At 30.6% G+C, this 24043-nt stretch overlaps 5 protein-coding genes across 7 annotated transcripts; 3 read left to right on the forward strand and 2 right to left on the reverse strand.

The window, feature by feature from the left end:
- Window positions 1-1997: 1997 nt before the first annotated feature.
- Window positions 1998-8194, reverse strand: LOC108574833. The gene is given in 19 exon segments (XM_017937480.1): window positions 1998-2138; window positions 2205-2335; window positions 2411-2508; window positions 2569-2693; window positions 2777-3049; window positions 3111-3575; window positions 3651-3809; window positions 3886-4088; window positions 4200-4324; window positions 5874-6007; window positions 6076-6206; window positions 6273-6367; window positions 6487-6611; window positions 6685-6954; window positions 7029-7159; window positions 7241-7487; window positions 7562-7687; window positions 7749-7951; window positions 8107-8194. Coding segments are annotated over 19 exon segments (3270 nt in total).
- Window positions 8195-10458: 2264 nt separating this feature from the next.
- LOC108574917 (transcription initiation factor TFIID subunit 6-like) lies at window positions 10459-12920 on the forward strand. The gene is made up of 8 exons (XM_017937585.1): window positions 10459-10638; window positions 10718-11036; window positions 11111-11514; window positions 11584-11787; window positions 11855-12037; window positions 12119-12335; window positions 12429-12748; window positions 12831-12920. The coding sequence occupies exons 1-8, from the start codon at window positions 10459-10461 to the stop codon at window positions 12918-12920; spliced, it is 1917 nt and encodes a 638-aa protein (XP_017793074.1).
- Window positions 12921-13786: 866 nt separating this feature from the next.
- On the forward strand, window positions 13787-17590 carry LOC108574907 (protein PFF0380w-like). Its single transcript, XM_017937573.1, has 3 exons — window positions 13787-14037; window positions 14100-14216; window positions 14290-17590. Exons 1-3 carry the CDS (start codon window positions 13924-13926, stop codon window positions 17527-17529), a joined length of 3471 nt encoding a protein of 1156 aa, XP_017793062.1. The 5' UTR covers window positions 13787-13923; the 3' UTR covers window positions 17530-17590.
- A 1021-nt stretch (window positions 17591-18611) lies between these two features.
- On the reverse strand, window positions 18612-21911 carry LOC108574916 (transmembrane protein 184B). 3 transcript variants are annotated; one of them, XM_017937583.1, is made up of 5 exons: window positions 21619-21911; window positions 20943-21537; window positions 20635-20870; window positions 20472-20556; window positions 18612-19004 (listed from the first exon to the last, which is right to left on the reverse strand). In XM_017937583.1, the coding sequence occupies exons 1-5, from the start codon at window positions 21781-21783 to the stop codon at window positions 18832-18834; spliced, it is 1254 nt and encodes a 417-aa protein (XP_017793072.1). In that variant the 5' UTR covers window positions 21784-21911; the 3' UTR covers window positions 18612-18831. The 3 variants fall into 3 exon arrangements, with proteins under 3 accessions (XP_017793072.1, XP_017793071.1, XP_017793073.1); XM_017937582.1 differs by having other exon boundaries at window positions 18612-19007; XM_017937584.1 differs by lacking the exon at window positions 18612-19004 and adding an exon at window positions 19819-19927.
- Window positions 21912-23002: 1091 nt separating this feature from the next.
- Window positions 23003-23969, forward strand: LOC108574947 (syntaxin-8). Its single transcript, XM_017937621.1, has 4 exons — window positions 23003-23037; window positions 23112-23569; window positions 23635-23727; window positions 23809-23969. Exons 1-4 carry the CDS (start codon window positions 23003-23005, stop codon window positions 23967-23969), a joined length of 747 nt encoding a protein of 248 aa, XP_017793110.1.
- The last annotated feature ends 74 nt before the right edge of the window (window positions 23970-24043 follow it).

Raw genomic sequence — 24043 nt, forward strand, 5'->3', positions numbered from 1 at the left:
TTCTTTTTTTCAATCGTCAAATCGTCGAGATGAATAAATAAACAAAATAAGAATGCGATACAACGAGTACGCTTGAGAAAAATTTTCAAAGTAAAAAATATAAATGCTATCACGGTTCGAGTTTTCACGCAATTAACTGTGACCCTATGTATGTAATTTAATGTGTATAATAACCATGAAAAGATGTCGAACGTCGGTCCTCCGCAATTTTAATCATTCGAAATTATTCGAATCAATTGATTCTTAGCGTACAATAAAACTCGTGTAAATATCATACACCCCGAGTACGTGTACATATCTTGCTTTAAAAAAAAGGAAAAAAATAAAACAAAAACTCGATATGAGAGATTATTTAGAGGCGATTGGGAAAGGAGAGTAGTTGAAAGAAGAATCGGAGATTAAAAAGGAAAGAACAAAAGTACCGCAGCGTTGATGTTACACTATGTATGAATGAAAGAAGGAAAGAGGAGGACCGACGGGTATCGTATAAAACAATGGACAGGCGATTTTAACGGAAGTATCCCTGTTTTTCCTTTCTTCCTTTAACCGAATCGAAAGAAGAAACAAAAAAGAAAGAAATCTTACTTCTGTCAATGGGATTCACAGCGTGTCGCTGAAAAAGTAGCCCGCAGGCCTAAATATGCTCTAATTAATTACAAGAGAGAAAACAGAGAAACTAAGTAATTTATCCTAGTCAAATAGCTGATCGAATTCAGTACGACATTTTCTAGGTACATTCTCGTGTTTTCTCGTTCACTGTCGTATTGAATAGCGATCGGCCAAAAGAGGGGCGCTGTGTCCGTCCGATGCATTCTCCCGACATTTCCTGCACAGTCCATGTTTCCTTCGATAAGTCTGTATATGTACTTTGATTTGCTTCGATCATACCGAAAATAAAATTCTTTCGTTCAACCAACAGAGCGAATATGAGTCTATCGTGATATAAACTCAATACTTAACCGCGATTGAACAAATTTTTCCCTTCTGTAAAGATTCTGTACCTCGATGTCGGATCGAAGAATGCAGCGGTCATCGCGGACGCAAAGGTAGTGCGAATAAAAAAAAACAAACACATAACAACTTACCATACGGCAAACTGACTACCTAATATTACCTATACGTATAAATATATAAATATAAATATAAAACATAATGATTATTTATTAAACACTATTATTCATTACTACCATTATTATTATTATCATCATTATTTTTAATATTATTATTCTTATCGTTGTTCCTGTTATTATTGTTATCGTCATCGTCTTCGTCACTATTATTGTTATTGTTATTACTATTGTAATTATTGCAGTTGTCGTCATTATTGTCACTATTATTGTTCTCTTATTATTATTATGATTATTATTAATCAATAGTTACGTATATATTATACGAACAAGAAAAATTTACTGCTTGTATATATTGAGAATATCGTAATAAAAATAATGTGCGAACGATAGTGCAATAAGTTCTATTGACCACACAATACCCCTTCGCCAAGAAAAGAATAATGTGTTTCAAACAACGGAAACTATTGCTTTCAAATTGTACTAACAAAGTTTTTTCACGTTCTCTACGCTTTACAATACGATACGCTTCGCATCTTTGAATCGTCGCAACCAATACATTGACAAATATATTCATTGACACGTAGCTTCGACGTAAATAGAAGTTTTATTTCAAATCCTATACACAGATGATACATTACGATGAGCGACAACCAAAGTTCAAGAAAATGAATTTCATTGTCAAATCAAACGGAAAGGTAACATTTTACATATGTATAAACTAATGTAATATATATTTATGTACGTATATGTATTAACAAATAAATGCACTGTAGTACAAGTCATGCTTTAAACTCTAAATGAAATGTGAATAATTCACGTTGCCAGTAAGTTGTATGACTGAAGTGTTACATTGTATCGACTAGTTAATTAATCTATTTTTAGAAAAATTATTACCAACTAATTACTTTGTATAATAAATAACACAAACTATGTTTTAAAAGCACCGGCTTCGGCAGCTTTAGTTATAAAAGTTTTTACCGCATTTTCATTTAACTTAACAAAGTGCGGTGTGCGTACTACCGCAGTCATGTGATTCAATGCGAATTTAAAACAAGATTCTTCTAATTCCTAAAATTCGATTACAATTAATGGCATTCACTTTATAAAAATTATAATATCTGAAACGCCATTTACCTCAATATTATTCTCAGTAGCTACACCGTACAAGAAGATCACGTCATTAACGGTAATCCCATTCTTTATCATTTGCATGCAGCGTTTCTTCAGTAGACTTTCGGAATAAGTGCTTGCTAGTTCTAAAAGTTCTTATCCGACAAAAAGCCGACATAACTGCCAAAATATATTACCAAACGCCATGAAAGGTATAATTAAATATTTACCCAGCAAATTTTCTGAATGTAGATTGATCTCGTCCGTATATAAATATTCCAGAAATGCTTTGTATGCGTCGTAAGAAAAATGATACTCATTTATAACGCTAAAATCAATAGTTAAACATTTTAAAAAATGTAGACATTAAGACATCACACCTACTTACATCTGATTATCTTCGGCTAAGACTTTTTCAAACATCGTTCTAAAGTATTGACAACGTATCTTTAAAATAGCCTTGTGAACGTAAATAGATTTTCCTTGCACTTCCACAACAGTATCACTCGTTGTCTACAAAATACAAAAAGAATGATTGTGAAAAGACTGCGACAGTAGTAAAAATTCATATTCCTTTGTAGGACAACAATACACACTGCATCGTTAAATGCTTCTCTAACAGAATCCACTAAACTTGTAATCCCTTCTTCATCATGAAGAATAAGTGGTTTGTGCATAATTCTAGGTGTTGCGTAACACGCAAAAACATCGTGTAAATATGCTAGACGAGTAACTGTCGGAACTGTAACAATTTGTCCTAGGCACAAGCCCCACATAAATATTTGAAAGGATTTGCCCACAGCAACGCTTATGTGATTATAATGTGAAGTTGCTACATCCACTACTCTTCCCATTTCTGGCACTTCCAGCTAGAATAACGTTCATTATTTTACATTTATTAATGTAGCCATGCCTTAGTGTAGATTCTACCTTTACTGGACTAGAGGCATTCATTTTATGACCAAGACCCAACTGTCCGAAATTGTTTTCACCCCATACGTACAAAACTCCTTCCTTAGACAAAGCCAAAGTATGTGCATAACCGCAAACAACTTTTTCTGCCAACATAACATAGACATTATTAGTATTCAAGAAAGTTTTTATTCATATATATGGATCAAAAATAATACTACCAATCATAATACCAACAAGTGCTTCAATTTGACAAGGATACGTTTGATCATGTGTGTTTCCAATTCCTAATTGGCCACCTGTGTTACAACCCCAACCATAAATCTTCCCATTATCTGAGACTGCCATACTCAATGATGGACCACAACTAATAGAAATGACTTTTGTACTAGCAGATGGGAAAAGCACATTCAAAGGTCCATTCTGATTTGTACAAATGCTGCTACCTGCTTGCCCACAATTATTTGCACCCCACGCATATACCTAAATCCATAAGAGTTATTATTCATTTCAGTTGCTACAAACAACTATACTTTGCAGTCAAAGTTTTCATTTTACCTCTCCATCATCTGTTAGTGCAAGAGAATGATGATTTCCACATGCTATTTGCACAACAACTTTATCACGTAAATTTAATCCTACAAGAATTGGATTCAAACCTTTGTTGCCAGTTCCATTTCCTAATTGATGATAATCATTATTCCCCCATGAATATACCTTTCATACAAAAGATTTTACTAATTAATACATAATGGTTGATTCGATTAATGAATATTAATATCAAGTACCTTACCTCTCCTCTCTCTGTAAGGGCCAAAACATGTGGTCCTATGCCATGTGCAAATGTTTTTATATCCTTTTTACATAGCGCATCTATTTTCTTTGGATAAAGAGTACTATGAGTGTCACCAGTTCCAAGACATCCAGAAGCATTTTTTCCGAGGCCATATACCATTCCATCCTTTGTTACAATTAAAGCTTCATTACCTAAATCACCTGTTTAATAAAAGCATAATTTATTATAACTTAATATGTGTCAATTGTTTTAGTAATAGGGTTCAAGCAAGTGACAAGAATAAAAATAGAAATTAAAAAAATTAATATTACCATATACAATAACCATATGAACCCTCGAAATAAACTTTGGTTTTAACAAATTAAAAATTGGCCAATTCTTCAAATCCCAATGAAACATCTTTATGTTTTTTCGAAGTTTGTAATAAACGAATAAACTAATTTTAATAATAATGTGATTCTAATTTCAACTTCGTCTATATAGTCGTTCAATATGTATGCCCACACAATTTTATCACCTTTTGTCATAAATTAAGTGCTGTGTATCATTCTTTAAATACTGCAGTTAAAATGATTTTAAAATATAAGATTACGAATAAAGTGCAAAGATTTTTTTTCATCAGTATATGCACTCTCATATTTATATGTCAATAATTTGTACCATTTTTACTAAATAAATTAATAAAACAAGTCGTCATCAAACTGACATCAAAAACTTATCAAAGATATATCTGTCACGTAACGCTGACACTTAATCATAAAATAAAATGAAATTATTATACAATGAAAGTTATTATTAGCTTATTGCAAATAAACTTAGTTTAGAGAATTGGATTCTGTTATGCACGTATAAATATTAGGTTGTAACATATATTCGTCCCGTTTTCTTTACTTGACAACGTAACATCGCTTTTTTAACCTGTTTCCTACTTCATGCAGGCAAGTGTCATGTGTCATTAGAGAGGTTAGATTGTACTGTTAATTTTAGCAAAAAAGTTTTGTAATCGGTGAGTCCTCATGCTTTTTGTAGAGTTTTAAATATGTCTGAGAATAAAGAACATTTTCGGCACATAATGCTCTTTTACTTCCGAAAAGGCAAAAATGCGTCTGAATCGTGTAAAAAAATTTGTACAGTATATGGAGTCAATGCCGTGGATGATTCCACATGCCGGAAGAGATTTCGAAAATTTAAGGAAGGATATTTTGATCTTAAAGATGCACCTCGTACCAGGCGGTCTGTCACCACTGATGTCGATAAAAATCTTATAGCTTGTATTTTCAATCAATCGAGTTCCCTGACGCATGAAAACTGAATTTTAATGATATTCCCATCAAACTTGATTTATTGAGCAGCAAAATTATAAAGAATTCATAGGCAAAAATAGAAAACACTCAAAAAACTTTATTATTCAAAATGTTATATACAGAAATAAAAATTCTTGACATGATAAAACGTTCGGGAAAATCAATGTTACGCAATTATTGTAGGAAATATTTCACACGTATATATATTAATGTAATATACATTTATGCAAAAACCATGCATACAAATCAATAAATGCTCTATGAAAGGAAGGACACAATTAATAAGTATGAATAATACTCCTTATTTTAATGATGGACTATCAATTTCTACGATTCGGCTGTAACTTTTTAATAAACATATAGTGACTTATCATGATTATTTTAATATCATATAAATCGGACGCATTAAACAGTTTTTAATTTTTTTCCATCGCTAAAAAATCACCATAATAAATTAACAACAAATACAACATTTTTTACTGCTATTCAAGTATATTTTAACTGTTTTGAAATTGCAAACTATTCTGTCATAAAAATATTCTCTCAATGTTACAATTGGATTTTCATAGAATTGGTATACTATTGAAACGATCCATATAACTTCTCTAGGAAATATAGATATTTGAAATTAAAATCTGTTTTATTTTGTAATTTAAAAACATAATTTATTTATGTCAGGTCTTAAAAGCACCCGCTCGAGCAGCTTGAATTATAAACATTTTTGCTGTACTTCCATCTAGTTTAGCAAAATTCGGCGACTGTATTACCTCAGTCATGTGATTCAGTGCGAATATCAAACAGTGTTCTTCTAAGTCCTACAATATATAATATATCAAACATTTTAACAATCTTTGATATAAATAATAGCAAAAGTATTATTTACCTTAGAATCGTATTTAATAGATATGTCGTATAAAAACGCTACATCTGTAACTGTAATCCTCTCTTTCATTAATTGAAAACAATGCCTTTTGAATTGATTTTCCATATATTCATTAGCTAAGTCTAAAAGTTCTATTGAAAAAAGAACATTATTAATAAAATCCATTTCTCAACACTGTAAAAAGTAAAAGTATTTACCTGAAACATTATTCAGTAGATCAATTTCATTGGTGTACAAATACTTTAAAAAAGTCTTATATGTATCATAGGAATATTGTTCGTGTTTTATGACACTATAATGAATAATTACATCAGTGAAAACATATATATATATATTCGCACTAATGAAATTGCGTGCGCGTGGACATACGTAGACACGCACATTTTTCTCTCTCATATATGATTGATTTACCTTTGACTATTTTCTACCCAATGCTCTTCAAACATCATCCTGAAGTAATGAGAGCGCATTTTTAAAAGTGCTTTGTGTACATGAATCTGCTTCCCTTGTACTTCAATAATAAGATCACTAGTGATCTTCAACATACAACAAGAATGGCCTCAAAAGTTGATAAAACCGACAAGGGTGTTATTCGTAAAGAATACATACTGGATCGTCGAAAGCTTCTCTCAAACTATTCGTTAAATTTATTTCATCGTCATCGTGAAGAATAAGCGGCTGGTGCATAACACTTGGACATCCATAACATGCAAAAGCATCATGCAGACATCTTAGTGGCGTAAGTGTTGGAACTTTAATACGCTGGCCTAGACATTGACCCCATATGTATACTTGATTGCCTATACCCATTGCTACACTTATGTGATTACAATTCGATGCCGCTATGTCTAGTACTCTTCCCATTTCTGGTACTTCTAACTGAAAATATGCATTATACATCCAACATTATTCATCAGTTTTGATTCAATAATACAATCGTAGAATAGTTTTACTTTTTTTGGACTAAAGACATTTTCTAAGAATGTTATACATCCTAGTTGCCCATAATAATTAGATCCCCAAACATAAAGAACACCCTCGTCACTTAACGCCAGAACATGCATGTAACCACATGCTACTTTCTCTGTGAATTTAAATTAACGCAATTAGTAGTTAATAACATTTCTGCTTTCGTTTTCTTTTTTATAGAAAGATTTATAACTACCTATTAGTACTCCAGTAAGGTTTTTAACTTTACATGGATGTGATTGATCATTGCAATTTTCAATTCCTAATACACCTACTTTATTATCACCCCAACTATAAACCTTTCCATTATCTGTGACTGCCAGACTAAATGCATGTCCACAACTAATGGAAACTACTTTCGTACCATTTAATGTAAGCTCTACTTTCTTGGGAATACTTGTAATTTTACCAATCCTATAACATTCTGCTCCAAATACATATACCTTAAATACATGTATTATTCATCAGTAATATTAAAAACAGACAAATTGCCTTTAATTAAACATTTTTAGTTTACCTGTCCATCATCTGTCAGTGCAAGAGAATAATAACTTGCACATGCTATTTGCACAATTTTTCTTTTTTCGTAGAAGTTTATCCGAGTTGGAATTCCTTCAGGATTATGATATCCCCATGAATATACCTTTTATACAAAAGATTTTATTATTTAATGCATAATGGTTAATTCGATTAATATCAAGTACCTCTCCGCTTTCTGTAAGGGCCAAAACATGTGGCCCTTTGCCATGTGCAAATGTTTTTATATCCTTTTTACATAGCGTATCTATTTTCTTTGGATAAAGAGTACTATGAGTGTCACCAATTCCAAGACACCCAGAAGCATTTTTTCCGAGGCCATACACCATTCCATCCTTTGTTACAATTAAAGCTTCATCTCCTAAATCACCTGTTTAATAAAGTTAACATTTTGACGTATTATTTATAACTTAATATGCACTGGGTCTTCTACAAATATATAAAAATTTTGAATATATGTAACAATATTTAAAAGAAAAACAACGAAGTAAGGTATGAATGTAAAAATCAAAAAGTATGTATTACCATATACAAGAGTCATATAGATCTTCGAAATAAATTTCAAATCCAATAAACTGAAAATTGGCCAATATCTCAAAACACAGGGAAACATGTTTGTATTTCAATTTAGATTCATAATAATGTAGAAAAATAAATGTAATGTGGTTACATTACATAAAACTGCTCAAGAAAGTTCGCATTTCACTTTTTTCGGTACTTATGAACTTCACTGAGTCTCATCGATCCTTGCCGAATCCCTAGAACAAACACATATGCACAGCGGCATGTAATATATAAAAAGTATTAAAAACTTTTGTATTACACCTGTCCCCCGATTTACACTGATGATCGGTTCCTCAGAATACTGTGTAAATCGAAATCATGGCCTTTTGTATGAAAAACCGTGTAAATCGGGGAAAAAACAAAATGCGCATAATTTAATCAGTGATTTAATTAAATTCATTATTTTAAATGTAAAATAAAGATAAAATAAAAATGAAAAACCAAAAATATTCAGGGTCAGGGTTTAGTTTTGAGCGAGCGATCGATGAAGGCGAAAATAGCCGGTCGCCAATGAAAGATCCGCGGCGGCAGCAAACTTTACGTTACAATATGAATGCTTTTCGTGTGCAAAAAAGAGGGAAATTCCGTTCATTTTTTGGTTTAATGCCAGTGTTAACAAACGAACGGTACTAAAAAATGACTGTACAAATATGTGCGCAGCATAAACTTTTATTTTTAACAGTTTATATTTCTGAAAAGCCGTTATTTTGAAAACCGTGTAAAAGTGAAATCGTGTAAATAAAGTACCGTGTAAATCGGGGGATAGGTGTACATGAATGTATATACTTGTAAAAAGAATAAATATAACTGATATTACTATAAGCAATCTCATCTTGTTAGATAAATTTGTTTTATACATGGATAAACATTATTTATTCGTGTCACGCTAACTGAAATAGCGACCTAAAAAAGTCGTGGTTTGGCAACCGTTTTATGTACATAAACGGTGATTTTCAAAGTTGCAATGAAATCATACATTTTTAGAGCAAGAGGTAAAAGGAGGTTTCAACGTCAGAATTCGAACCTGTAATTTTCAAATCCGTAGCGTCAAGGCCAGCCGCTTTAACCAAAACATAATAGAGAAATGAGTATGTCAAGAAGGAATAGGGGTAGACAAGGATAGCACTAAAGAAACGAGTTAAACAAGAAAAGGACTAGAGGTGGGCAAGGATAGCAATAGTGGTGCGTGTTAGACCAGGAAAGCAATAAGTTTAGACAAGAATTGAAAATTTCAAAATGGCAATGTCTATTTTCTACCGCCAAAAGAAAAAACGAGTACATTTCCGTTAGATAAGCTCCACTGGAAATTATTAGATATATGTATATAAAGAAAATCACCCAGCGCCACCTTTTCTAGTTTTTGCACAGACGAGATATAGGCACAAACAACGTACAGGATAGACCTTGTATCTTATGGGACTTTTTGTTTGTGGCTTTGGGGCCGAGAAGACCCTTACCACTTTCGTGTCGCTACCAACGTTACCGATTAGTATAGAATAAGATTACAACATTAGTAGTGGTTAGAATTGGAATTAAACGTAACTATGAAATTACAAATAAAAAAGTAACGAAATTGTTTATTAGTAGTAGATTCGTCACACGCGCGTATTTTACTGCTATCAAAAGATCGTGAACAGTTCTACCCAAGCAATCCAATATATGTATGTATATTTATATGCAAATTTGATATAAGAGGATTTTCTACATGTGTTGATTTTACCATCTTTGATGGTTGAATTGTATGTAATTCCTAAACTCACCGCTTTATATCCTAGAGGGCACAACAAAAACTGATTTTTTACACGATCGGTATTTCAGAACGTTGGATACAGAAATACAGTAGGTGTAAGGTCTATCCTGTACGTCGTCTGTGGTCTTATAGTCCAGCTAATAGAATATGTTACATTCAAATAAAACGACTCCCTATTAAACATGGAACAGTTGAGAAATGGTTATCATTAAGGTTGTGTTATTTTGGGTTAATATTTTGAGGAATATTATTCATTTTTATCAATAATATTGTATTTTTCATTAAATAACATAAGAAACTTTAAGTTTAAAAAATAAAGAAAAGTTTATTATATTTGGAAGTTTTTACCGTGTTCAAGAACGTATTGTGTGTATAAAATTAATTTCTAATAATCAGTGTTTATATTGTCATTAACATTAACAGTAGAAGTTCTACCAAAAATACAATGACATAAATATGATCTACATCCATTTATTCAAGATCCATCACTAAAAATCAATAGATCTGTTATCAAACAAAGTCTAAACATAAATTTTTTAGCAGAAACCTTTAATGCATCTCATATGGAATATGATGATCAAGACACTCTGAAAATGAATGAAAGCGAGTCCATTTATGGGACCACATTGTCCCAAGAATCAATAAAAGTGATTGCAGAAAGTATAGGTGTTGGAAATTTTCCAGATGAAGCTGCTAAAGATCTTGCAGAAGATGTAAGCTATAGGCTCAAAGAAATTATACAGGTCTGTACCAGGATATAAATTATAAACAATTTCTTATATCTAAACTTCTACTTGATATAACAGATTTTTTTATGTTTAGGATGCTGCTAAATTTATGAGACATGGCAAACGTCAACGTATGACAACACATGATATTGATCATGCTTTAAAAATAAAAAATATCGAGCCTACATATGGTTTTTTTGCCAAAGATCATGTACCATTTCGTTTTGCTTCTGGTGGGGGGCGTGAATTACATTTTGTAGAGGAAAAAGAAATTGATCTTAATGAAGTTATATCAGTGTCTAGTGGACAAACATGGCCTAAATTACCTTTAGAAATTACAATACGTGCTCATTGGCTCTGTATAGATGGTGTTCAACCAACAATACCGGAAAATCCACCTCCGGTCTCTAAAGGTAATAATTTAATCCATAATGCAGAGATTTGTTCTCCTTTTTACAAATGTTTATTAATTAAAATAATACAACAGATGTTCAGAAGTTAGAAAGTGTTGATCCAACGAGTAAACTTACAAACAAGAGTCAGAATATTGGTGTTGGGAAACCAGGTGGTGGTGGCAAGAGTCAGAAATTACGTAATGTAGAAACTGTTCATGTCAAACAATTGGCAACTCATGAGTTGAGCGTTGAACAACAGTTATACTACAAAGAAATTACAGAAGCCTGTGTTGGATCAGATGAAGCACGCAGAGCAGAAGCATTGCAATCTCTTTCAGCTGATCCTGGTTTACATGAGATGTTAGCACGTATGTGTACCTTTATTGCAGAAGGTGTTCGTGTTAATGTAGTACAAAATCACCTTGCACTTCTCATTTATCTGATGCGTATGGTGAAGGCTCTTTTGGACAATCCCAGCCTTTACTTGGAAAAATATGTATGTACTAATATATAAACATGTTTGTATTAACCGACATGTAATAATATTGTATTTAAATTTTTATAGTTGCATGAATTGATACCATCTATCGCAACGTGTATAGTTTCGCGCCAACTATGTATGAGACCAGAAGTAGACAACCACTGGGCTCTTCGTGATTTTGCATCGCGTCTTATGGCTCAAATTTGCAAAAATTTTAACACTTCCACAAATAATGTACAAACCAGAGTAACTAGAATGTTTAGTCAAGCCTTGGCTAAAAATAGTCAGGTATAATTGTGGAACTACAGAAAGTTAAAAATCAACAGCACGAAAATAATAATAACGAACATTCTAGACTCCATTGGCGTCACTATATGGTGCAATTGAAGGGCTATGTGAATTAGGTCCAGAAGTAATTAAAGCGTTAGTTATTCCTAAAATTAAATCGATTTCCGAACGTATCGAATCGTGTATCGAAGGACCAGGTTTGTCGAGCGTGGATAAAAATGGAGCAGGACACATAAAGACTCTACTTGTGGTAAAAATCGCATTTTATTATCATAAATTCTTTTTACATTACTGTATAAAAACTAATAGGAAACTATAATGTAATTTACAGAAATCGGTGGCGCCTGTTTTAAAGACGATACGATCTCCACCAGATTATGTGGAAGATTACAAACAAGATTATGGTTATATAGGTCCTGCATTATGTGCAGCTGTTGCAAAGGCTCGGACACAGCCAGCTACTTTAGCAACAACTGCATCTACAACAACAGCTTTAACAACGAGCCAACAGGGTCCCACATGCGCTGGAAAAACTATTGTACAAGCTGGTAATATTATTTTTACTGATGTGAAATTATATGATTACTTCAGTCATGTTTTTTTTGCTTATTTTTTTTTTTTTTTTTTCTTTTTCAATCAAGTGACGAGCTCTAGTCCTGGGCAACAAACTGGGCGTACAATTATGCTTGGTACAAGTAGAACTGCTGGTGGAACTACCACGAGTGGAGGACAGAAATTCGTTATTTTACAATCTCGATCTCAAACACCAACTGCTACAAATATTAATACTAATGCGATACAACAACAACAACCTCAACAACAGCAACAATCACAACAGCAACAAGTTAAAATAGCTCAAACCAATGTTACTCAACAAAAAACGCACATACAAAGTAATGCACCAAAATTGGTGGTTGTTTGTATGGCTAGTAGTAACCACGGGACCACTACAGTAACACAGGTATGTATATTGAAGTGTAGATATAAATCGTGAAATAATACAATTATTTCAGTTATTAATTATATAAATAATTTTATAATAGGGAAATATAACAAAGGCACAGAACGTGTTTGTTACCCAGCAGAACGTTGAGTGTTCATTGAGTCCAGAAGAAGAGCATTCTTTCCAGTGATAATGGGAAAATTAATTTTAAATATTCAAACAAATTCCTTGTAATTTGTACAGAAATAACTTTTTAATGTTAATATACTTTAAAAAAGGAGAATAAAGATTTTTTATAAACATCAAAATATATGTATATATATTCTGTTATTTATTAATTTATTTTTACCAAAAATGCAGAAGGTATGAAAAATTAAAAAATGTTAAATTTTAAATATAAACATTTTGTTTGTGAAATTTCACCATTGCCGTTCACCAACTAAATTACACAGGCTAAACTTAAAACAATATTTAATTATTTGTACATAAATACATAAAATATAATGTTATTTAATAATACATATACAATATTATATTTCGTAAATATTTGTAATTTAATGTAGACTAGAAGCAATGATCAACAATGTTACCAAAATTCTATGTACATAATTGCGACCTACACTAATGAATGGAAGGAGAACTCTTCCCCTCTTGATATTCCCCTGAAGTGGAACGATTTATTTGAGTTAACCGTACATGTGAACAAATCGCATTTCGAAGTTACTTAGTTCTAATATTTGTATCGTGATCATATTGTTTGTAATACGAATATTTTATATATTTACTTACTGCTAATTACTACAAAGAACAAAGTGATAAAAATTAATTTGTAAGGAAAAATATTTACTTCAGACGTACGACGCAATAGATGATCGATGTATGAAACTAGACGCACGGAAAAAATAAAAGTACGCCATATTTGTTTTTAAAAGAATTTGCTTTATGCCTAATTTACGACAGAAAGCAAAAATGTTGGTTAGGAAACAAATTAGAATACGTACATTAATATGAATTTTAAAAGTTAATAATTAAAGTTGTTAATTAATTAGTTATTGAACGAAAAATATAGAAATATTGCAAATGGAGCAGTTTGACATACCTTCAAGATTTTACGTGTATACACATAAGTGAAAAGATATATTGTGATTGATTATTTATACATACAATATAGATGTTTTTATTCATCGTTTATTATGCAAATAAAATTCTGTTATAAAATGGCGAAGAACGATGGCTTAATGACTTACTATGCAAACACCACTGAAGAAAATGAAAGAATGTTACATGAATCATATAGGAAAAGTCAAGTAAGTATTACGTGAAAAAACTGATATATGAATAATGTTATTAATTTTCAAAGAATTTTTAGGTAGAAATTAAAAGCAAGGAGAATTTTGAACAGTTGTTTATTAAACTCAATTACATTTGTCAAGTAACATCAACCAAAGAGGAAACACAGTTAAATTCTTCTTGGTGTAATAAAAATGTAAGATATAAATTACATTGTATTTACAATGTATTTATTTTATACAAAATAGTCTTATAATATTTTATACTAGGTTATAAATTATATATATGGGCCCATTTCTGGATTTCCATCTGGTTCATGGTGGGGTATTCGTATGGATTGTTCTAGGGATCGTGTTCATGATCCATTTGACAAAAATATTCAAAATGGACCATTTGGAGTTACTTCAATCTGTACCTCAAGTGTTAACCTAAACGAAGATGTAGATCTTGGTGATTTTCTTACTCTCACAGGACAAAAATATCTTGATGGAAAATTAGACAAAGATCCACTTATTAATAATTATGAAAATCAAATACCAGTAAGATTAATAAGAAGTTATAATTTACTGAATCAATTTGCACCTAAAACAGGTTATAGATATGATGGTTTGTACATTGTAACAAATTTTTGGATAGGTATTAATTCAGATTCTGTAAAAAATTATAAATTTGCCCTATTACGTTTAAGTGATCAAGATCCACCATCATGGAATATTAAACAGTCTCCTTTAAGTATAAGTACTCCTATTTCTAATTTACATTCTGCATCTACACCTTCTCGAAATTGTTTAAAGAATTCTGTTCAAAATTTATATGAATTTAGAAAGTACTCTCATAGTTCTGAACCTATAGGTCAAAAAAGAAAACATGAAAAATCAAATGGATTCTCACCATTTCCAAATTTTGAAAATAAAAAAGTAGATGAAAGAGAAAAAGGTACACCTGAAAGTGCAATAGTGACACGTCATGTGTTTAAAAAAGTAAATATAAATACAGAATGTACATTAAACACACCTAACATATCTGTTATGTCAGAAAATAAATCATTAACTCATATTGGAAACCAAGGATCTAAAACTCATAATACAAATATTTCCATACGTACGGGGTTATATAATTCGTCGCATAATACGCAACATGACAATAAAAAAAGTACTTCATCACCATTTAGTAGGACAGCTAAATCACTTAATGTTCTTAAAATTAATCAACATGTGGAAAATTGGAATTTGCCCAATAAAGATAAAACTAAGAATCTAGAAGGAAAAGCTCAAATAATCACATCGAGTGAATTTCCTAAACGTATTAATTATATTTCATTTAATATGCTAAAACCAGAATCAGTAAAATTAAAATTTGCTAAAGATACCAATGCAGAAGTAAACAGTAGTACAAATGGTACAAGTTCAAATTCTTGTTACAAACATGAATGTAATATTACACATAGAGAAGTAACAAATGATTCATTTGATACATCAACTAACACTTTAAATTTGACAAATTGTATGTATAAAAATGAAACATCGATTCACACAGCGGTATCCAAAGAAATAAAGGAATTGAAATCGCTTGATTCCTTAGATTCATTGACACCAGATAAAATCCTACATTTGATTAACAACAAGGATCATCCTTTATCAAAATTATTAATGGGTAATATGATAGGACTAACGTCAGAACAATCTATAGCATTAAATACAGAGGATTCAATAATAACCCAGTCAGAAGTCAAAGATAAAATAATTATACAAAACAATAGCAAAGACGACATAAAAGCAAAAACAAATTTCGAAGCTATTTCAGATGATTTAATTGGATCAAGATGTTATAAATTCAGGAGACGTAGAAAATTATCCAGGAAAATAATGAATAAATCAGAAATGATAAGATATAATAAAATACACAATGAAAAATTGAAGAAAGGGTCTGCACAGCCTTCAGGTATTGTAGGACAACATTTATTGTCTCTCAACAAATGTAATGATTCTCAAAAGAATACACAGAAGATAGATATTTGCAAAGACCTAGAAAATAAAACAGTAAAACAGAATCATGTACAAACAAAGAGTATTAAAAAGAATGTTGTAAATAAAAGTGAAACAAGGATGCATTTACGAGCTATGAGAACAATTAATTCCTCAATAAAGAAACATATAAATAAAAAGCAAAGAAGAGAAATTACAAATTTATTAATAGATGCGAAAATTGGTCCAAAAATACGTGGACCGCGATATAGAAGATTGCGATGTATTAATAATACGTACGCAAAACAATCGTACGAACGTTTTGATAGTGCAATGTGCATGTTAAACAAGTGCAAAATTAACTCAGAAAGATCTGGTTTTAAGAATAGAAATAAACTTGCAAAAATTACTAGCTGTAAACGTGTTAAAAGTAAAGAAACTGCAAATGTTAAAAGATCAGAAACATTAAATATAAAACAGAATAAAATTAACAGAAATCTCACTGTTTCTAAAATGATAGATAAGCATCATATAGCAAGAAAATTTGTTAACAATAATAATGACAAAGCAGAAAACAATAATAGTAACTATAATAATATCAATAGTGAAAATGACAATAAAAAGAAATCAAAATTTATAGAGAGTAGTATTAATATTGTCGACAATAAAGATGCAATGAATATTAAAAATCGAAAGAGGAAACTGATACAAACAGTTTACACAGATCCAAAATATAGCAAAATTGAGGAAAAATTGCAGAAGAGCTGTGGAAAAGAAATTTCAAACCCCTGTAAAACAGATGCCGTTACTCAGTGTTCTCTCATTAAAGAACCATTAAAAAAAAATTCAAAATCAAATGAAATTGTCAGTAACGAACATTACACTTTCATTAAAATAGAATATGGTGATTTTAAAGACATGAAATCCGAAGCATGTGAAACTATGAAGCCGAATGACGAAAATAAAAAGCACTCAACGTCTCGATCTAATGGAAAATATATATCTTGTACAGAAACTGCATATAATATACAGCATACTAAAGATGCAACTGTATCAATAAATAGTAGTATTTTGAATACAAAACAACAAAATAAATTATCACCAGAAAGAATGTCTGCATTTGTTCCTGTTAACATTCTGGATAATGATGTAAAAATTGCTCGCCTAAGGTCAATAGGATTTAAACCAATTAATTTTAGTAATAACGATGAAGACATCAACAATCATAACAAAGGAAATGAAGTAATAAAACAAAATGTTGCTGAAAAATATAATAAATACACAAATGAAGAAAATGATATTGTTGTATATATGGATGATGAGTTACAATATCAAGACATTGAGAACGAAGACAAAAATTCCTTATCTATTACATGCAAAGCATCAGATTCAAAGGTATACACGATAAAGGATGAACGATTAAATAAAATGATTTTAGAAACAGAGTCATATAACAGTTCCCTATTGGAACAAGATTTAGAATCACCTTGGCATGGGTGGAAAAAAGTTGTAACAAACAAAGATACATACTGGGTTGGTTGGTAAATAAATTACAATTTAATGTTGTACGTATTGAATCATTTGTATTTTATATATATACACACAACACGCGCGCGCGAGCACATACAGATTTTCTGCCAAAATAAGGTTGTTAATAAAGTGTTAAGTTATTTTTTCACTCATAGCTGTAATCTGTGCAATTATGATACTTTTGTAGAGCAAGTAGATTTAATCTTTTTGTTAAATTCATCCATATTCTAATCACTCTGATTACTTTCATTTTGTTTTTTGCTAAATGAATTATTAGTAAAAATGGAAACTAATATAAAAAATGCTAATTGTTAATTATACAAAACAGTGATTTACTTTTAACAAATGAATTTTGTTGTTATTTTATGGAGCAGAACAATATATTTTCTCTATAATCATAATTTATGTATACACATTCTACTCTATTGCATTGAAAATAAAGTTTACATAAGATTGAAATTAAGATTTGTTTTTATTCCTTAAAATACTTAAAAAGATACAGACCACGTAATATTAAATATAGAAAATCAATAACACAAAACATTAACAATAAATATCAAATAATTATGTGCAAATAAAATGAATACAGTGGAGAAAACTTCTTTAATTTTTGAATTATTAATTACATTCTATTTTAACGATATATACACTCATTATATTTTTTAATCTAGGACGCAAAGATTTTTGTGGCTCAGTTATATATATTTCCTGGACGCGTGCAATAATTAGAAGTATCTTTCTTAGTGTACTTTATAAAATAAGTATTTTTCACTGGCAAAAGTACATTAATTTCGTATGAATTAGAAATATTTGTGTATAAACATATACATAGTGTCTGTTCAAAGTGTAAAAATATTGTTTAACTACAGTAAATAATGCAGCAACATATTTTTGAGTATTTAAACATTAAGTACTGTACAATGCCTTTTTCTGAAAAACGTAATTTGTCTTTTAAAATAAAGATAGTTATATTATTGTAATAGAGCCACCTCTATAGGTAACACTGCCTTAAACATGTTTAGCATATTAAAATAAATATCTTCTATGCTATGTTAACATGATGTAACATAATACACGTATTAACATGAATGTAACATGGAACTATTATAGCACGATGCATGATTTTACATCGCTCAATTTGTTTGCCTATCTGTCATTTTTGTTCTGTGAGCGAGTCAAGTTCCTACCTAATGACGTGTAATCAATTCAACGGTATACATAGTGTTCTTTTTTTTAAATTAGATTCACGGAAGTCCAACGTTAATGTTCTTTTTCGTTTTTTTCTTTTTTTTTTTGTACACAATCCATTGTTTATATTTATTGGAACTCATCATCACTGCTCAGCAGCATTGTTTTCTCATTATAATTTTGAGAAATTGTAGCAACACGTTGATGAGAAGTGTGCCGTCTTTGTGGCGGTGGTATTGGCATATTCTGTGGATCATCTGGATCAAAACTGGATATCCGCATACCACGTTGTCCTTTGGGAGCTCCTGATTGTTACATTACATCACGTATTATCGCTGGCAATGCCATCACTAATGAATACATCGATCAGCCCGTGAACAGCGAAAAATCATGCTTATATTTTTGTTTTTCATTCAAAGCATTATTGGCTGCATCGATTATAGGCTATATACAGTTTTATACGTGATCTGATAAATTTTTATGCACAGCGTAATTTACAGCATTTTCTTTTTTATTTTTTCAACATTACTACAGAAATTATATGTTTATTTAAGAATTCATGCGTGTTATAAAAATACTGATTTGAATTTACTAGTTTTATGATAATTATTAAACGTATATATGTGAAGAAAAGTAAATGAAAGTATATATAGCTATCTTAGCATGCTATATTAAATATACATTTTCAGTATTTACATGCTAGATTTTGAGATACAAAAGCATTAAAAAATAATACTATATTTTTTTCAATAATTTCTGATCTATTGATAAAATAATACATAATTACAATACTGCCACAGAATAGTAGTCAATTATTATTTGTCTTTTGCATTTATTAGAAAGCAAAACCTTTTATAAAATTACACTGTACTCTAAGTGCTCTTGTGTAAAGTGCTTAATTTCTATATTGTACAGTAGATTTTGTTAATTGCAAAATTAATGAAAAATTAATTATGCTTATGTATATGTATACATGTATATATGTTGGTTTTAATATAAACCTTAAATCATTATTTGAGCAGAGAACATTATGCCCACCCATGAACTTGATTTGAATTTAAAACATCAAGTAAATTTGTAGTATTTGCTTTAATAAACTACAATATTATGAATTTTTCAATCTCCATTTAAAATTGTATAAGTGCCTTATCTCCAATTTCTTGAAATTAATAAACTGATGCCCCGGATTCTCAGAGTTTTTCATATGGCAAGTTGGTATTAACGTCTGGAAAATAGTAAAAAGAAAGTGCCTTCAAAGTATTTAATCCTAATGGGCACATAGTACTTGAACTTATGATAGAAATTACTTTTTTATTTTTCTAAGCTATTTCACTACACTTTTATTGCAAAAGATAAATATAAATGAATTTATACTGTTTTGTACTTCCAATAATTGGCAGTAAAGTATATTCAAAGATTAAAATACAGTAAAATAATAAATATTCATAGTCAAATCGCCAAAATCCACAGTTAAAGCAACATAATAATTGGACTGATATTCTTTTATTAGATTTAAATTGGAATAAAAAGTTTCCAGTAACTCTTGACCTTAAATATATGTTTTTTACACTTTATTTATTTGCATACTTAAGAAATATATGATTTAAATAATAGATACAAACAAACAATGAAATATGGATGATTTTAGTTCATCATTCACTACATCATGCTATGTGATAATGTATCAATCAAATGAAGAAGGTAATAACAAGAATAGATAATACAATATTTATCAAGAAAACGTTTTGACAAAAATAATTTGTACATACCAGAACTGTATTGCGTATATTGTTGATACTGTGGATGAAAATTGTGGATGGCATCAGTCATTATATCTTTTGGATTCATAGTTTCCTAAACATAAACAAAATGGAAATTGTTACTTTTTCATTGTTTAGTTTATTAAATTATTTAAAAATTGTTACATTATACCTTTAAACTGCTGCTAATGCTTTGCATTGTTACACTTCTTCCCCTTGAATCCGTAACACAACCAGCTGAATACACTTGGTAAGGAAATGCATAGCGTAAAGCTATAGCAGCAAATAACATTTCAATACAAATCAAAAAATTCTGATAACCAGCAGAAACTGTGCCTGCACTGGTTGATTGATCTAAACTTATAGGAGAAATTACATTTGCCTTTTCAAGAATTGCCAGTAACACTCCTAAAGAATAAGTTTTAGATTTATTTATATTTTTCACACATATACAGTATCTAAAGTAATCTTATATATTACCTTGCCAAAATGAGAGAAAAATAACACTTTTAACAGTACAAAATTTTAAAACAGGTTCAAATGGTGTTAACAGATCTCTTGTAGCAAAATAGAAGAGGAAAAGTCCATAGAGGGCAAGAGATACGCTGATATTATAAATTATAGTTATATAAATATAGCCTCCATCTGGGGACCAATCTCCATCTCTATAATGTCCAAATGCTTGTAAGAATATAATGACAAATGCCATTACAGGTTTTACTAAGCAAAACTGCAAAGTAGCTTGCTTGCAAAATCTAAGAAAACCAATTGTATATGTTTTTCCAACTAGACAGCATGTTCCATATAGGCAATTAGAACGAATAGGTTTGCCACGTATTTCAGACATAATATTTCCTTCACCACCCAGGTACTCGTAGCATAGAGACAAGAAGTTATATATAACAAATGCTTCATAACAGTCTCGTACAGTAAAGAAATAAACATAATAACTTTCACTGTTGAAAAATAGTAAAGACACCCAAGAATAAGTTGCATAGATTGGGACTATAAATAAAATTCTCACTATCCACCTTTGTTCCGCTGGATTAGTGTACCACCTTAAGTGTTGATATATCTACAAAGAAGAAAGAAATCAAAATAGTACTTCCTATTCTATTGATTGACATAAATATAACAAAAACTTGTTACAAAATACCTGTTGACATGTTAAGAATAATGCAACCCAAACAAATGCACCAGCAATACCTTGAGCAGCTCGTCTTTGCAAGAATATTGGAGCTACTTCCTCATTGGAAGTTGTAATGACAGTTGTAGATGTCATATTGTCAACCAGAGAGTTTACAATTGTAGATGGTTCCATTTCCACCGTACTACTTATATTTTAATCTGAGAAAAATTAGCGTTGCAAATAATAATAATAGTTTAGTGCAATTAAAGGGAGAAAAAGATAATTATAGACGTCAAAAGAGTTCATTTTAATCACAGTCACAAAAGGAAAAAGTAATAGGGGACGTCGTTTTCGTAACACAGAATAAACGTCAAAATTATGGCTCGCACGTTAAAAATCAATATGCACAACAATAACAACAGTACTCCATTCGTGCGCTAAATTTCGTCTCGTGGACGCACCCGTGTTCCATTCGTAGTTCCTTTGGAACGATTGTAGCGTACATGCAATCTCTTCCAGTTATCTCGTCGTACGTGTTCTCCTTTTTCTTGGTATTGTACATACGTGTTGACCTGTACGATCAAGCTTCTTGGTGTTTCCCCACTTTCGATTAATCAGCTACCGATGCAGCGGTTACTGATGGTCGTGACCTTCCAAAAGGCAACGTGAATAATCCACCGAATTTTCTTCCCTTCACTATATATTTTGCCAGTTTAAGTCACCGAGTTTCACCTTTACCCGACATTTTCTACCATTTCTTCTTGTTCTCCAACTGATGATAAACACATTCGGTCAAACAGCTTCGTAAAATATGCCAGTTGATAATAAAAATATAGCTGGTTTTGCCACTACACTATATATTCTTCTTTATTCCACCTGTAAATCTTCCCTTTGATTCTCTTTCTTTCACTCTTACAGACGATCTCTTTTTCCCTTCTCCTTTACGTTACATCCCCTCCATGCTTCTCTTTAATTATCGTTGTGAACGCATGCGCCTATCCATTGCTATGTTGTTACATTCTTAGTAATAAATCGTTTCACCAAGTGTACCATCTTTATCTTTTGTGTATATACCGTATTCTTTCGTGAAATTTCACTTAGATCATTAATAAACTGTTTATTAAAGTCGAGTTTAGCAAAATTCTTTCTGTTAAAATCTAAAGTGAATTTGTACATTTATACATATGAAGAACAGATATTAGGGAAAAACACTTCTATTCTTTTGACATCATCGGTAATTACAAAAGATTACAGGATTTAAAAAAATGTAATATTCATTCATTAATAATAGTAATAACTTTGACAATTGGTATGCAAGAAATTCGCAGGAATAATGTATCAGCATTCAAACAATAATGTCTTAATGTAGTTCTATTTTTTATAAGTCAGATTTATATATAATTCCACAAAGATGGCACTCGTATGTATTGAAGACAGTGATCCTTGGTAAGAATACTGAATGGTTTTTTATTTAATTTAAAAACATGAGCTTTTTCAAAATGTATTTTTCAATTTTACAGGTTCAGGGAATACGATGCCTGTGAGAAACTTTCCATGGAAATCATGGAACAACTTATAGCTCGCAATAAGCATCCAAAGTCTTCACAAATATATCTCACTTTATCTGCAAATATACGAATTCGTCTAAGACAGTACAATCATGAAGTTCAAGAACTTAAGAATAAAGTGGATAGTGCATTAAGATCTAAAACTATGTATCCTTTCATCATTTTATTTTATTTAGTTATCAAATTTACTCAAATAGAGATATTGCAAAGTAGAGATGTAAAATTGCAAGAGTTACAAGCATTTACAAATAATTTTGCATCTTCTCGTTCAAAATTATTAACATCAGAAACATCAGCCTTTGCAGATGGAGGTACAAACTCTTTGACAACTGATGATGATGATGATAAACCTTTAGATACACAAATATCTGTTGCTGATCTTATAACTAAAAAAGAAAGAGTTCTACAAGGTATAAATCTTGGTATTTATTGTTACCTTTACATGCTATAGTATATGATTTCCTTTTTTTCATAGAACAAGATAAAGGTTTGGAAGAGTTAAGTAAAGCTATTGCAAGGCAAAAAGAAATTGGTAAAACTATCAGTAATGAATTAAATCATCAGAATGGTAAATTATAATTAATTTCATTTAGTTTTTATAAGTTAAAAGATATAAAATTCACTTTTAAATTTTTCTATGTTTGTACAGAAATAATAGATGGTATATCCAACCATGGGGATACAATAGATGAAACATTAATTAACACAACACGTAACATACAAACAATTAGTTACAAAAATCAAATATGTGGCTACTGGATAGTAATAATTTTTCTTTTTATTTGTATTATCACAGTCCCCTATCTTTAATTGTATAATTTTTAACATAATTATTGTATGAGAACTGCAAGTATTTCTTTAAATGGAAACTAATGTTTTGTAAA

The sequence above is a fragment of the Habropoda laboriosa genome, unplaced genomic scaffold (genome assembly GCF_001263275.1).
Source record: "Habropoda laboriosa isolate 0110345459 unplaced genomic scaffold, ASM126327v1 scaffold210, whole genome shotgun sequence".
Lineage (NCBI taxonomy): Eukaryota > Metazoa > Arthropoda > Insecta > Hymenoptera > Apidae > Habropoda > Habropoda laboriosa.

Coding starts and splice junctions, on each gene's coding strand:
- LOC108574917 (XM_017937585.1), top strand. CDS start 10,459: ATGGAATATGATGATCAAGACACTCTGAAAATGAATGAAAGCGAGTCC. Junction 10,639..10,717: donor GGCTCAAAGAAATTATACAG/GTCTGTACCAGG, acceptor TTTTATGTTTAG/GATGCTGCTAAATTTATGAG. Junction 12,336..12,428: donor AAAAACTATTGTACAAGCTG/GTAATATTATTT, acceptor TTTTCAATCAAG/TGACGAGCTCTAGTCCTGGG.
- LOC108574907 (XM_017937573.1), top strand. CDS start 13,924: ATGCAAATAAAATTCTGTTATAAAATGGCGAAGAACGATGGCTTAATG. Junction 14,038..14,099: donor AATCATATAGGAAAAGTCAA/GTAAGTATTACG, acceptor AAGAATTTTTAG/GTAGAAATTAAAAGCAAGGA. Junction 14,217..14,289: donor CTTCTTGGTGTAATAAAAAT/GTAAGATATAAA, acceptor ATTTTATACTAG/GTTATAAATTATATATATGG.
- LOC108574916 (XM_017937582.1), bottom strand. CDS start 21,783: ATGGAACCATCTACAATTGTAAACTCTCTGGTTGACAATATGACATCT. Junction 21,538..21,618: donor TATTCTTAACATGTCAACAG/GTATTTTGTAAC, acceptor TCTTCTTTGTAG/ATATATCAACACTTAAGGTG. Junction 19,008..20,471: donor ATATACGCAATACAGTTCTG/GTATGTACAAAT, acceptor TGTAACAATCAG/GAGCTCCCAAAGGACAACGT.
- LOC108574947 (XM_017937621.1), top strand. CDS start 23,003: ATGGCACTCGTATGTATTGAAGACAGTGATCCTTG. Junction 23,038..23,111: donor ATTGAAGACAGTGATCCTTG/GTAAGAATACTG, acceptor TCAATTTTACAG/GTTCAGGGAATACGATGCCT. Junction 23,570..23,634: donor AAAAGAAAGAGTTCTACAAG/GTATAAATCTTG, acceptor TTTTTTTCATAG/AACAAGATAAAGGTTTGGAA.